At 41.7% G+C, this 12629-nt stretch overlaps 2 protein-coding genes and 1 long non-coding RNA gene across 5 annotated transcripts; 2 read left to right on the top strand and 1 right to left on the bottom strand.

The window, feature by feature from the left end:
- The first annotated feature begins 491 nt into the window (after positions 1-491).
- On the top strand, positions 492-6075 carry tspan7 (tetraspanin 7). Its single transcript, XM_035649295.2, has 8 exons — positions 492-916; positions 3040-3228; positions 3305-3379; positions 3475-3570; positions 3946-4101; positions 4216-4299; positions 4658-4742; positions 5350-6075. Exons 1-7 carry the CDS (start codon positions 503-505, stop codon positions 4724-4726), a joined length of 1083 nt encoding a protein of 360 aa, XP_035505188.2. The 5' UTR covers positions 492-502; the 3' UTR covers positions 4727-4742; positions 5350-6075.
- Positions 3905-7198, bottom strand: LOC118319152. Of its 2 annotated transcripts, XR_004795908.2 has the most exons (3): positions 6958-7101; positions 6722-6790; positions 3905-4842 (listed from the first exon to the last, which is right to left on the bottom strand). It is a non-coding gene; the product is annotated as an uncharacterized LOC118319152 (long non-coding RNA). The 2 variants fall into 2 exon arrangements; XR_004795907.2 differs by having other exon boundaries at positions 6722-7198.
- A 138-nt stretch (positions 7199-7336) lies between these two features.
- mid1ip1l (MID1 interacting protein 1, like) lies at positions 7337-10974 on the top strand. Of its 2 annotated transcripts, none has more exons than XM_035649297.2 (2): positions 7337-7492; positions 9680-10974. In XM_035649297.2, exon 2 carries the CDS (start codon positions 9767-9769, stop codon positions 10256-10258), a length of 492 nt encoding a protein of 163 aa, XP_035505190.1. In that variant the 5' UTR covers positions 7337-7492; positions 9680-9766; the 3' UTR covers positions 10259-10974. The 2 variants fall into 2 exon arrangements, with proteins under 2 accessions (XP_035505190.1, XP_035505189.1); XM_035649296.2 differs by lacking the exon at positions 7337-7492 and adding an exon at positions 8707-9161.
- The last annotated feature ends 1655 nt before the right edge of the window (positions 10975-12629 follow it).

Raw genomic sequence — 12629 nt, 5'->3', positions numbered from 1 at the left:
ATATAATAACTTCATTTATATCATATATAAATATATATGTAATATTTCTAATAAATAATCAGTCAGGACTCTTTTTTTAATAGGACTAACTTGGCTTCTTTAAAAACATTTTTCTTATGACACTTTTACTGAAGTGGAAGTAGTGAAGTGCATATTGTTTTAAAGTAGTAAATAAACAAACAAACAAACAAATAAAGAATTTTTTTTTTGTTCTGTACTTTGTATTTCATGTAAAACCTTTAAAATGAAATACCTCTCCCACATCTCCAAGCCAGACAACAACAGGAAATTGATTGGGCCAATTTAGTAAAGAAAGGCAGAGTAAATATTCCCCTGGTGTTTCCTCCTGAGGTCTGGTGGTGACCTGACCTCCTCGCACAGCAGCTGCAGACTGGAGGCTGCTCCGAGGTCAGAAGTTGGACTCGGTGACTGGTCTCTCCTCTCTCGACCTGTTCCCGCTCCGGCCGGTGCAGGTCATGGCCGCTCAGCATTGTGAGTTACCATGGTGATTCGGCCCGGTCGCCAGAAGAGCACGCGCCAGCTTCAAGAAACCCCAAGTTACCTCGGTAACCGCAGAGCCTCGGGTCCGGAGGCCTCGGGTCCGGACCGGGGGGGTGTTCACCCCCTTCAGGAAAGTGAATGTGGGTTAGTGACGACACTTCCCCCTCCCTCTCTCTCCCTCCCTCCTTGGATTTATCCACGAAGTTGTCTCTCCTCCCCGCCTCTCTCTCTCTCTCCAGGGCGCAGGGAAGCGAACATTTCTGCCCTCTTGTGTTTTTTTTTTCTCTCTCTCTCTTCCTACCAAAGTAAATCAAAACAAGCCACCAACATGTCGCCGCCGTCTCGACGGCTTCAGACGAAGCCGGTGATCACCTGCCTGAAGACCTTCCTCATCTCCTACAGCCTCATTTTCTGGGTGAGTCGCATCGACGCGTAGCACAAGTTGCGGGACAACAACGAGCTAAAGGAGCAACAATGGGCTAAAAGCTGCGGCGGCGGCGGCGCAAACTTGGCCCCACTGCACCGTTACCAACAACCACGACGGGGCGGTTAAAGTGACGAACATGTAGATAAATATAAATATACATCAGCATAAGTCAAAGAGTGGCTCTTTGTGAACTTGTTGAAGAACCTCCGACCGTCGGAGACGCTGGTGTTTGTGTTGTTCAGCCCGTCGGAGAAGATCGACAACGTTTCCTACGTGTCCTTACAAAAAAGGAAAGAGCAAGAAAAAAGGAAACAGCCGTTGGACACACATCGCCCGTTTCTCTTCGCCTTCCACCAGCTGACGTGTGATACGTGATGGATGGACGTACAATCGATTACTGACGGTTACTGTCACTATCGATTAATCGATCAGCTGTTTGGTCCAAAAAATGTCATGAAAAAAATCGACCGCACTCCAGGAGGAGGTTTCGTTTCGTCCACACACCAAAGATATTCAGTTTACTGTCTCAGAGGAGCGGAGGAACCAGAACATGTTCTCTTTAGAGAAGCTGAAATCAGAGCATTCTGACTCCTATTTGCTGTTTCCAGCTTCTTGAATGTGGAGATTTAAGGAGACGTCATCGCCTTCAGCCCTAATTCCATTTCATTTTCATGTCATAATCCTAATATCAATATCACCGCTTACTTGCCACTTAAAAAAGGTTCATTTGGTGCTACTTTTGAAAGTAAACATTAAAAACGCGAATTAAATCATAAATTATTGATTCACGCATAAGGTTTTATTATTGAAAACTTTATTCTCTGAATATAGTTTGAAATGAAACTGAATGTCCGACCTGTTGGAGGGATGATGATGTTTTGTTTTAATAACACAACTAATCCAGGCGTACAATAATCAGCAGTGTAACTGATGGTGGCAATAAATGCTAGTTGCAGCCCCCCAGTACACGTATGTAAAAATCTAAACATAGGTTTGTCTTAGGCAGAAAATGAGCACTTATCACTACTCCCACTGTTGATCTTTGTACCGAGCAAACAGCTGTCTCAGGCTGCTGCTGCAAACACAAAGTTCAGGTCAGTGATTTTATCTGACAATTTATCGGTCTTGGCTGGTTGAGCTGATGGCTCCCCTCAGGCTAATGAGTCGCTGTGTGAGCAGTGTTTAAGGGAAAGATGCTGAGGTGAGGTACAGTTTCCCAGGTGAATAAACAGTCAAATAAACCATCTGCAGCATATGAAACACATCGTATGAGTGATTCAAGTGGAAGGAGATTGTAGCAAATATATGGTGGTGATAAACAATATTATAGACTCAAGACTTGGGTGTGTACTGACTCAGAAAAAGGGACCAAACCACGATACAAACGGCCACTATATTGTATCGCAACAGAACCATGATGCACTAATCATTCATTATCATGTGGGACAAAGAAAAGCATCACATTTGTATATTTGAAAAGCTGGAACCATCAAATATTAAGCATTATTGTTTTGAGAAATATGTTTTAAGAGTTAATCAAAATAGATGCAATTTTTTGTATTGATTGCCTAATTGATTAGCATATCAGCTAAATTGTCTTCAGGTTGCACACTTTGTTTGAGCCAATGGCTAAAATCCCCAAGAATATCAGCCTTAATAGCAAAAGTGACAAAAAAATAGAACTCTGAAGCTGGAGCCATTATATGTTTATCTTTTGCTTGAGAAAGTATTTAAGCGACTATTTCAATTTCAGAATAATTGCAGATTAGTTTTTCGTCTGTCGTTTTGGTATTAATTTCAACTTCTTTTTCATTTTTGTAGTAAAAGTAAATGGATTTGTTAAGACTTGAGTCGAAAACAAATCTGCTCAAACCAAGCATCCTTGCTCCTCGCCGTCAATCTTCACATTTCAGCTCATAAACCTTGATGACTTTTCATCTTTAAAATGATTCAGTTTTGATAAATTGCTACTGAATTAGTGGGGTGACTAGGAAAGTGGGTTGAAGGCTTTAATATATGGGTTTCGTGTCAGACACCGACCTGAAAACCCTCCTCATCTTTCTCGGTGGCTCTTTGATGCTCGAGCTGATTCGCCCTGCTGTCTCCTTCAGTTCACAGGCATGATCCTGCTGGCAGTCGGGGTGTGGGGGAAGGTGAGCCTGGAGAACTTTCTGTTCCTGGCCTCCGAGGAGAGCACCAATGCACCATATGTCCTCATTGGGACTGGAGCCATCATCGTTATTTTCGGGCTGTTCGGCTGCTACGCTACATGCCGCGGCAGCCCATGGATGCTCAAACTGGTCAGTGACGGAGCAGTAATCACTGAAATGCTCCCCTCAGACGTGACCTTGTTTAACCTCTGTTTTGTTTCCTCAGTATGCCATGTTTTTGACCTTGGTGTTCCTGGCTGAGCTTGTGGCGGGCATCTCAGGCTTTATCTTCAGACACGAGGTGAAATGCTGGTGCAAAAAACACACACAAATGTCTCACAATTAGATCACATGAGCTCACTGAAATGTATTCTACTTTTGTTCTGAATTCAACAGATCAAGGCCAATTTGGGCACGGCCTATGAAAATGCTGTGAAATTCTACAATAGCACTGACAGCAGCAGCACGGCAGTGGACACCATCCAGCAGAGTGTAAGAAACTTTTCAGTTTCCCTAATGATGTTGTTTTTTTATCTGACTTTGTCTGTTTCTCTCTGTAGGATCAAAAGAAGTTGTGTTTATGTAGGAATGTTTTTAAGGTGACTAAACTCACAAGAAGTAAGCTGCTTTCAGACATGCATACAGTGAAGCGCTGCTGCACTGCTCTGTGGGTTTCAACTTACAAGCATGTTGCTTCTGTAATTTTTTGTAGGTAACAAAGGGCGATACTCAACATCTGCAGTGACATTGCTCATCGCGTGTGGCGAGAATCTACATCCTGTTTTTCTGTTGCTGTTGTTCTTGAAACACGAAACACAACAAAACATTTATTCCAATGTTTTTTGTCGTTGGCTTTAATCCATGTAGTTGCACTGCTGCGGAGTGAAAAATTACACGGACTGGAGCGACACAGCTTACTTTAAAGAGAAGGGCATCCCAGCCAGCTGCTGCAAAGAAAGCGCCAAGTGTGACCCTGAGACCCTGAAAGACCTCGACAAGGCTGAAAATGAGGTGTACACGACGGTGAGTTCACTGCCTACACCAACACTAGATATCATGTAGCTTCAAACCAGTGAAATACTGTAGATAACTTTAAAGGCCTCTCTATAAAAAGAAATTGCTTTCTTTTATGTGTAGGGCTGCTTTGCCATGGTGACCAGTGTAATGGAATCCAACCTGGGAATCATCGCAGGGATCTCGTTTGGGATTGCATTCTTCCAGGTACATTGCATGTTTTCTCAGATGTTTTTTAGCCTCAGAGCAAATGGAGGCGTGTTGTGAGTCCGGTGGGTTAAAGTACAAATCATATTTTTTTTCCCGACCATTTAGTAAATTTTTCTTCCTTTCGCTTATTAAATCTGGAGATGCAGTGACAGACAGAGTCTACTGGGGAAACATCAACAAAATCACTGAATTAAAAATAACCATCCAGACATGTTTATAATAAATCTGCGTTTGTTGGCTGTCGGCCGACGGTTTAAAGACACTGTTACTGATCATGGTCCGAGTGTGGTTGAAAAACACCCAAAATATGTGTAAAAGTGTCTTTGTTTTGACACCTCAATATTTTTCTTCTCAGCTCATTGGGATATTCCTGGCTTGCTGCTTGTCTCGATACATCACCAACAACCAGTACGAGATGGTCTAACAGTGACCTTCCACAGGTAAGACTTCATTGACAAGTTGTGCGTTCACATGCAACTAGGAGGGTCCCACTTTCCAAGTTTTGGGGGTTGTTGTTCCACATCTCGGTGTGTTCATGTGCTTTGAAGGCAGAAAAAACACATAGACACCGTTTTCAATTATTTGGATAATCATGAAGAACAAAGACAATCAGGTATATAAATGATTTAAAACATGCACGTTAATCAATAAAAAAGCCTCTATTGGCTAAAAAGTATGGCGTTAGGTGCTTACTGTTATAATGCAAGGAATTCATATGCAATACGTGAATTTGCACCATTAGGCAAGTTTCTTACTATCAACCAAATGCTCTCTTTCTTCCACATTTGTTTCAGTGTATAACGTCAGCGTCATGTACTAAAGATTTTGGCAGACTTCCGTCACCATGTGAATGCACTAAAGGTCATTAAATATTGGGGAAGTGACGGATGCAGCTCGTTGTTGAGAGAATGATTCATGTTTTACACAAATTAATATAGATTTGACCAAACACAGATTTTGAATCTATTTTTATGTTAAATATTTGATTTTCAAATGCAAACACAAATCAGCTGTTTTAATAACAATCTGTCTGTTTTCTGTTTGCAGGTCACTGATGGGCAGCTCCTGACGAAAACTGACTTAATATGGATCACCTGTGATTTTAATATTTTGTGTGTTTCTGTATGTGTGTGTTAGTTATTATCCCTTTAGCGAGGGAAAAACACTCTGCTTCTTCCTGTATTCTGTCTCACCAATGGGAAAACAAGTAGAAGGGAAAAATGTTACAGGAAAATTAAAAAGGGAAAAAAAACCTGCAGTGTAGTTTGACCAAAAGGGAAAGGGGCCTGGATAATTTGGAGATCAGTTTTACTCCTGGGATTTAATGAGGGCATTTCCATGAAGATATAGATATTACTTTTTTCATTTGAGTTAATTAACTCAACCATTTTCTTGTGTCTTTGTATAACACAGCTGCCTTATTTTGTAATTTTGCTATATTTAGTCTGTAGCAAATGAAATGTAGATGATAAGCTGATAAATGTTCAATTTCTCTCAACACTAAGTGAATTTGTCTGTATGAAGCCGATTTAGCCTGAGAGATGGACAAGAGGTCACCACCCTGAAATCAAATACGTGTGACTTACAGTAAGGACTCAGGAAAACGAGCCTTATTAATGATTGCTCAGGCCAGTATTCCGTGTGTGTGCTGATCACAGCTGCCCGGCCACCTTCATATCACAGTTTGCAGTGTTAAATTGTTGTTCTTCTGTGGATGCATGTGAGATGTTTGGAGAAAAAAAAATAAAGATGAAATCCAGTATCTTTGCCAAAGGGTTGCAGCTCAGGATGTGTCTGTTCCACAGTTGAAGTAGATGTTTTGGCCAAAGAATATGACTATATGTGAGGGATCCATTCGAATTACAAGATGTGAAAGGCATTTAGTTTCACTTAATCAAACATCAGCATGATGCTTAAAATGCCTTGGTGCAGATCGTGTGGTTGTAGTTGTGGCTATTGAATCCCAGGGGCTGCAAGCGACGTCGTCAGGAGCATAAGTAATAGTTTTTAATGATACAAAAAATAAATGCTGATATGTGCAGATTAATTTGGTTTAAGCAATATGTAAAAGTGAAATGTAAATAATATGATCAAATAACTAAAATGGCAAATAAGCACTCAAAATATTTTTAAATAAAAATGAAAGCCTAAAAACATGTAAATAAGCACAGGAATTTATCAAGTTTACTATTGAGTGAATATTTCTGCCCTTTTGTCTAACGAGGATCAAATGAAGCTGTAATATTAATGAGTGTGAAATAATTTAGTGTGATAAACTCTCTCAAACTTTTAAAACCAGAGTGGACACATGAAAAGTCTGGAACAGCAAGAGCTCAACAGAAGTGAAAATCACATTCATATTGTGAATCAAAATTTTGATTATTAGCCATAATGTCGTAACCAATCACGATAGACTTACCACGAGCTGTGGGGTTGTGAAACGATGATATATGCACCTGTGGAAGCCACAAATCTGTATGATATCAACCTTATTTTAAGAAAAAAAAAGTTATTCGCGATGTCATTGAAAAGATCTACACTACCCACAATCCTATTGTGTAACATTGACGTCTGTGATTGGTTGGAAGTCGTTGGGAAGGCATTGATTTATGGGTCGAGTAATCACTTCAAATAATTATGTACAAAGCCTTGTACCTTTGCCTTTTTCCTGTTTTCCATTATTCTTTTGCTCAGAACAAAATGTTTTATTGATCCAGGCTTGAAAGTCTTTATATACGGACTTTCACTTCCGGAACTGGAGCCGTACACTTAACTCTTTTGTCCCAGTCAGGATCCCGTAGAACTATACCATAGGTTTTCCAGTGATCTGATACGTCAGTAGTTGGACCGGTGGCGGTCTTTGATCTCTAATCTCGAAGTTACGGCTTACAGCATAGGTTACCATAGTGATTTTCCCCGGTAAGAAGAGAACCAGCTTCGCAGGATGAAAAACACAAAGTTAAACCTGAACTTGATAGCTGCAAATCCTGCTTGGTAGTACAGACGTAACCCCCTAACCCTGGACTTCAGAGGTCCCAGCAAGTCAAGTGGACATCTTTCAGATTACAGCCCTTGTAGAACAAAATTCCATCCTTTTGTTTTTCCCTGCAGTGGAAGGATATAAATCCAAAGTGCGGGATTTTGTACTTCAATCCATCATCAGTGGCCTTTTCCTGTTGAAGTAAACAAGGTATCATTATATTCTGATGTGAAGATACTGTGCATGTCTATGTCTATTTTCAAATTTACGGCCTTGACTTTTTCAGATCATCAGTCCCTGACATTCTTTCTAAAAAATCTGTAACTATGGAACATATCCACTAGACTATTTCAGGGTGCTGAACAGTAATTCAGAGAAACCACGGGGAGATTAGAGGAAGGACAGTTAGTCAGACTTTCAAGACAGACATGAGTGTTTCTATATTGTACTGATGTTGCAGATTACTTCATGAAACCCTATTTGTTGAATCAGTTCTGGTTTGATGTCTCCGTATGATCAACCACTGGTGGAACGTGTGTGCCGCTGTTCCAAAGTCGCGTGGATGAGATATGAGAAGGCAGGTTTCCACTAACAGCTTGGTTGATAAGTAAGTGCCAATGTACCAGTAGTCCTGACTGCTGACTCCTTCAAGACAGGACAGATAGATAGATGGATGGATAGATAGATATAGAAAATATATAACACTTTATTTGATCACGAGGGAAATGTAGGCATCCAGTAGCTGATATGGCAGTTACAAAGAAAAGCAGCAGATAAGAATAACAGCAGGCAACATGCGATTATAACAAAAGTAGTATTTAAAAAAGCAAGAATATTAACAAGCAAAGAAACTAAGAATACAAAAAAATAAGAGTAAGAGCATATGGAGATATGTATAGTTAAACGTAAAAACTTGTTTAAACTAAACAAAACTTTAAAATAACCTCAAAAGATAGAAAAAAATGTGGTGGAAAATAGAAATATCTCAATATTGAAAGCTGTATGTTGTGATATATATCTATATATATAGATAGATAGAAATCACAGGTGTAACTAATAACCTAAATGATGTCACATCATCACTGACACGCCTCATCGTTGACTTCCTTTATTAAATACACCTGTGCTGCTGCTGACTTCTACATAGATGAAGATAAATCCTCCGTGTTGAGTGTCAGTGTCACGACTTCACAGTTGGACGGTGGATTATTTCCAAACTCGGGTAAGAATAACAGCAGTCAGTGTGATGATGTTTTTTTCTTCAGATTGTGTGAGAAAGCTTTACGCTTACAGACTTCATCCACCAGGTGGCGCTGCGTAGGCGACAATACGCCAGGCAACTTTGACACGAAATACAAGCTCAAAATGTACTTTTTAGTTTCCACAAAAAAAATAAAAAATAATCCAAGAATGCTAGAGGTGACGAACCTGTGAAAAATAAAGTAATTGCTTACATTTGACAGTTTTGTCTTCAGGCCACAAACGGGCCGGAACAGACGAGCCGCGGTGAATCGAGCACAGATAATTACAGACACACGGTGGAGAGGAGGCACGGTTTGAGTGGCAGCCGTGATGCGCTCTGTCATTGGCCGGATTTGGATCAGATGCTGTTTGGACACGCCCACATCCTCCATGCTGGCCAATCGGCCGCACAGAGAATTACACAGAGGGCGGGGTTTGATCTGTGTGAGTGTGCGGGGGGTTCCTTCCACCCCAGCCCGGCGTGCCTGGTATAAAAAGCAGGATCCTGCTGCGAGTCAGTTGGGGAAATATCTATGTTCCTTCACGGCGGGTGGTGAGCGCGAACCTGAGAAGACTTGGTTTATTCATCCAGCAGGAAGCCAAGAAAGCGTTTCCTCAGGTTAATCTCGTGTTCCAGGTCAGTGTGCATGCCTTTTTTTTTTTCATCCGAGGCGAGTTCTGTTAATTCAGCAGCACAACTCAAGGTCATATTGATGTGACTCGGGCTTTATTACAATGCGACACAGTGTGGTGGATCGTGTAGTAGTCGGGATGTAAAGTTGTTGGGGTTCATTTTATTTTTACTGCGATAAATGAGATGAGAAACAAGCTGCAGCTGTTTCGTCATGTTTCCTGCTGTTGTGATGGACTTCCTTTGTCAGACTGAACACCAGTGAACTGGGGACAGTTTGTCCAATAGGGGAAACGGCCGATTTTTGGGTCGCTAGTTATTATAGTAGTGGTTACAGTTTGGGTAAATCTCCAGGGAATTGTAAGTCTTGATGTGCACAAAAGTGTTACCTGTGGCAGCGTGCAAATGGCTCTGATATCAATGCAGACATTGTAAGACTGTCTCTAAAAGGATTTTAGGACTGGATTTGTTTGTGCAGCACCTTTCCCCGCCCCCTCATGTCTCCTCTCTTCCTCCTCTTGCAGATCAGACACTTTAACAAACAAAACACCAAGCCTTAACAACCCCACCTGCCACTCCACTGTAACCAAGCCGACCTAAAAGCCTTCAAAATGATGCAGATCACTAGCGACTCCGCCAGCAACAAGCACTCCCTCATCAACGTCATGCACCGCTTCATAGCGGCTGCCAACAACATGGACGAGACCATCATGGTGCCCAGCCTACTGCGAGACGTGCCGCTAGAGGAGCAGGCGGCCAGCGAGGTGGAGACCAACAACAACAATGAACCCCCGTGTCCCAACAAGCAGCGGGACATGTACGAGCACTACCTGCTCCTCAAGTCCATAAAGAACGACATGGAGTGGGGACTGCTGAAGAGGGAGATGAGCAGCGGTGCCAGCTTCCTGGAGATGGCAGTGAAGCAGGAGGAGCAGCAGCCGGTCACCGGGGAGCTGCTCCAGGGCAACAACTCGGACCTGGAGCATCAGTTTCATTATCACCTCCGAGGACTGTTTGGAGTTCTGTCCAAGCTCACGATGCAAGCAGACCATCTCACCAACAGGTACAAGAGAGAAATCGGCGGAGGAAACTTCATGAGATAGAAGTCCCCGACTGCTCCCTCCCCACCCTGACTGCTTGACTTGACATAATGGGATGTGTCGAAGGGACCCATCTCTTCATAATAGATCTCAATGGACAGTGAACTGACCAGGGCAATCACATTGTGACCTCTAACTCCCGTGTAGTGACACTCCCAACTTCCTCTTCTTTCCCACACCAAACATACCTGAAACCAATGACGCCTGCACATGTCTACCTGAGCCTGTTCGTCAGTGCAGCAGGGGGACATTTGTTGCTTGGTGGAGGTTAATTGAATCTGTTCTCGAGTCCGAATGACGCACAGCTCTGGTTAATGCAGAAACTTGCACTCCCTTTTTTTTTTTTGGTCTCGATTTCAAAATTGTCCCCAGATCGATACGTCTGTTTTATGAATAAAAGGTTTGACTGTAGGAGATATTGAATGCTGGTTATTCGTCCCTCCTTTTTTTAAATATATCAAATTATTCTAATGCTGAGCTGAAGGGCTCTTACCAGCAGAGGTTTTAAATCCTTCCACTTAGTGTAACTGTAACATGGTGTGCCTTGACTTTTGTATTCCCTCATGCCCTGTTCAGTTAACTCCCCATTGTCTGTGTGCAAATGGTTCATCAAGGTGTGTATGGTACAACAGCTCATTTAATTGTCCTAGGATATTTCAAAACCAATTTTATATTAAAGCAGAAATGCAGTAAAAGTGAAATAAATAATTACAAACTTATATTTTGGCTTGGTTTCCTTTTTTTCCTGTCAACAGGAAGGGTGTTGAAGGTGTTAATACTTTTTTTCCCTGTTGTAGCTCATCCAACCACTATGTTCTTGTGTCACCAGTTCATACTTGATGCATGTGTGGAAATGCATTTTTGACTAACACAACATGAAAACAACACTTGACTTGGTTCCTTTTTTATGTAGGGCAAGTTTAGCAGCCCTATGTAATGCTGGTGTTGAGGGATTTGCTGAGGATTTACCTAAAGGAGATGTAAAGCAGTGTTGCAAAAGAGGTCACGGCTCCTCGGACACTCATCACATCAGTTTTATGCAAATATACATACACAGTTCTGATAAGCAAATCTACTCCAGTAATGTTATTGCAGCACCTAAATATATTAAAGTCCTGTTTAGACAATTTTTAAAAATGTTGTTTTTTTTAGCAAATCTTTGATTTACTTAAATTTCTTCAGAAAATAAATTCTTAAAAACAAATGAATATGAATTGCAGAGTTTAATAGCTTTTGCATATATACAGATTGGCTTTGTATCAATGTCTTACTGTAAAAATTAGATGGTGGTTCCCCCCCCCCATCAGCTGCCACATCTATCCATCTCGGAGTGAAACCCTCCCCTTAGCAACAGCTCCACCAAGAGCAGCCAATCCGTTCGCAAAGCCCTCCCCCCTCTCTCAAAGGCACAGCAGTGATTAAGAGATTGTAGTGCGACGAAGGGCATCCAGGAAGCATGGGGTGGCCAGACATGGTCAAACAAACCGGTGCTCCTCGATCAGCAGCAGAAGCAGCGAGGACACCGAGGGCAAGGAGTTTGCATAGAAAGTGCTGAAAGTGTTCCCGTGGGGCGAGGCTACAGTCCTCTTCTGTTTCCTTTCACAATGGTCCATACAAATGGCTGCAAATCAAAATGGCTGTGCTGACCTGTGGGCCTCACGCCCACCCAGATAAACTGGGTCAACCCCAACTGGTGACAGCTGGCCAGAAAGTGGATGTGAACCAGAATTGGGTTTCAATTGTTTTGCAAACAAACCTATGTATTTTAGTAGTCATTTAATCCATTATTGAGGCCATATTTAAACCATGTTTCATTAATATTTTTAAGAAAACCAATGTGGGAACTTGAAAGTTGCTCATAATAACAAACCTGTACCTGCAGCTCCCCTCGACTGTAGAGTTTCACAGCCACATTGAGCACATTGTTCAGCTGTCTGGTCCACAACTTTATTGATTTGGTTCAAGCTCCGCACTTGTAGCATAATGTTTTAGCTTCAGCAGGAAGCCGATCACAGTGAAAAAGCACTGTACATCACCTACTCGGCACCAAAAAGCAAACGGACACAGTTAATGACTCCACTGAGTATAGATCATTTTGCAACTGGAGTCAGACATTTCCCTCTGAAATTGTCAGAGATCAAAAACAGCTAAAAATAAAAGGTGCATTTTGGATTTATGTTCACCAGGTACAGAGACACACGCTCACATGAACGATAGTGTTGCTCTTTCACTGCTACATGTGTTTGTTATCAAATTCACCATTTACTCCAAAGGTATTGATATGATAATGTGCAGTACGTGACTTGTTTCTGCTGCCACCCAGAGAGGTGTCAATATACTGGGAAATATGTATATAGCTGTTTTCACACATGAC

Source organism: Scophthalmus maximus, chromosome 9 (genome assembly GCF_022379125.1).
Source record: "Scophthalmus maximus strain ysfricsl-2021 chromosome 9, ASM2237912v1, whole genome shotgun sequence".
NCBI classification, from domain to species: Eukaryota; Metazoa; Chordata; class Actinopteri; order Pleuronectiformes; family Scophthalmidae; genus Scophthalmus; species Scophthalmus maximus.
Note: the sequence above shows the minus strand (reverse complement) of the source record. Positions and strands in the feature narration are given on the sequence as shown.

What these genes read in the sequence shown, in the direction of transcription:
- tspan7 (XM_035649295.2), top strand. Translation starts at nt 503, where the DNA reads ATGGTGATTCGGCCCGGTCGCCAGAAGAGCACGCGCCAGCTTCAAGAA. An exon ending in CCTACAGCCTCATTTTCTGG is followed by an intron (nt 917 to 3,039) that starts GTGAGTCGCATC and finishes TGTCTCCTTCAG; the next exon opens with TTCACAGGCATGATCCTGCT. An exon ending in AAAATGAGGTGTACACGACG is followed by an intron (nt 4,102 to 4,215) that starts GTGAGTTCACTG and finishes TTTTATGTGTAG; the next exon opens with GGCTGCTTTGCCATGGTGAC.
- mid1ip1l (XM_035649297.2), top strand. Translation starts at nt 9,767, where the DNA reads ATGATGCAGATCACTAGCGACTCCGCCAGCAACAAGCACTCCCTCATC.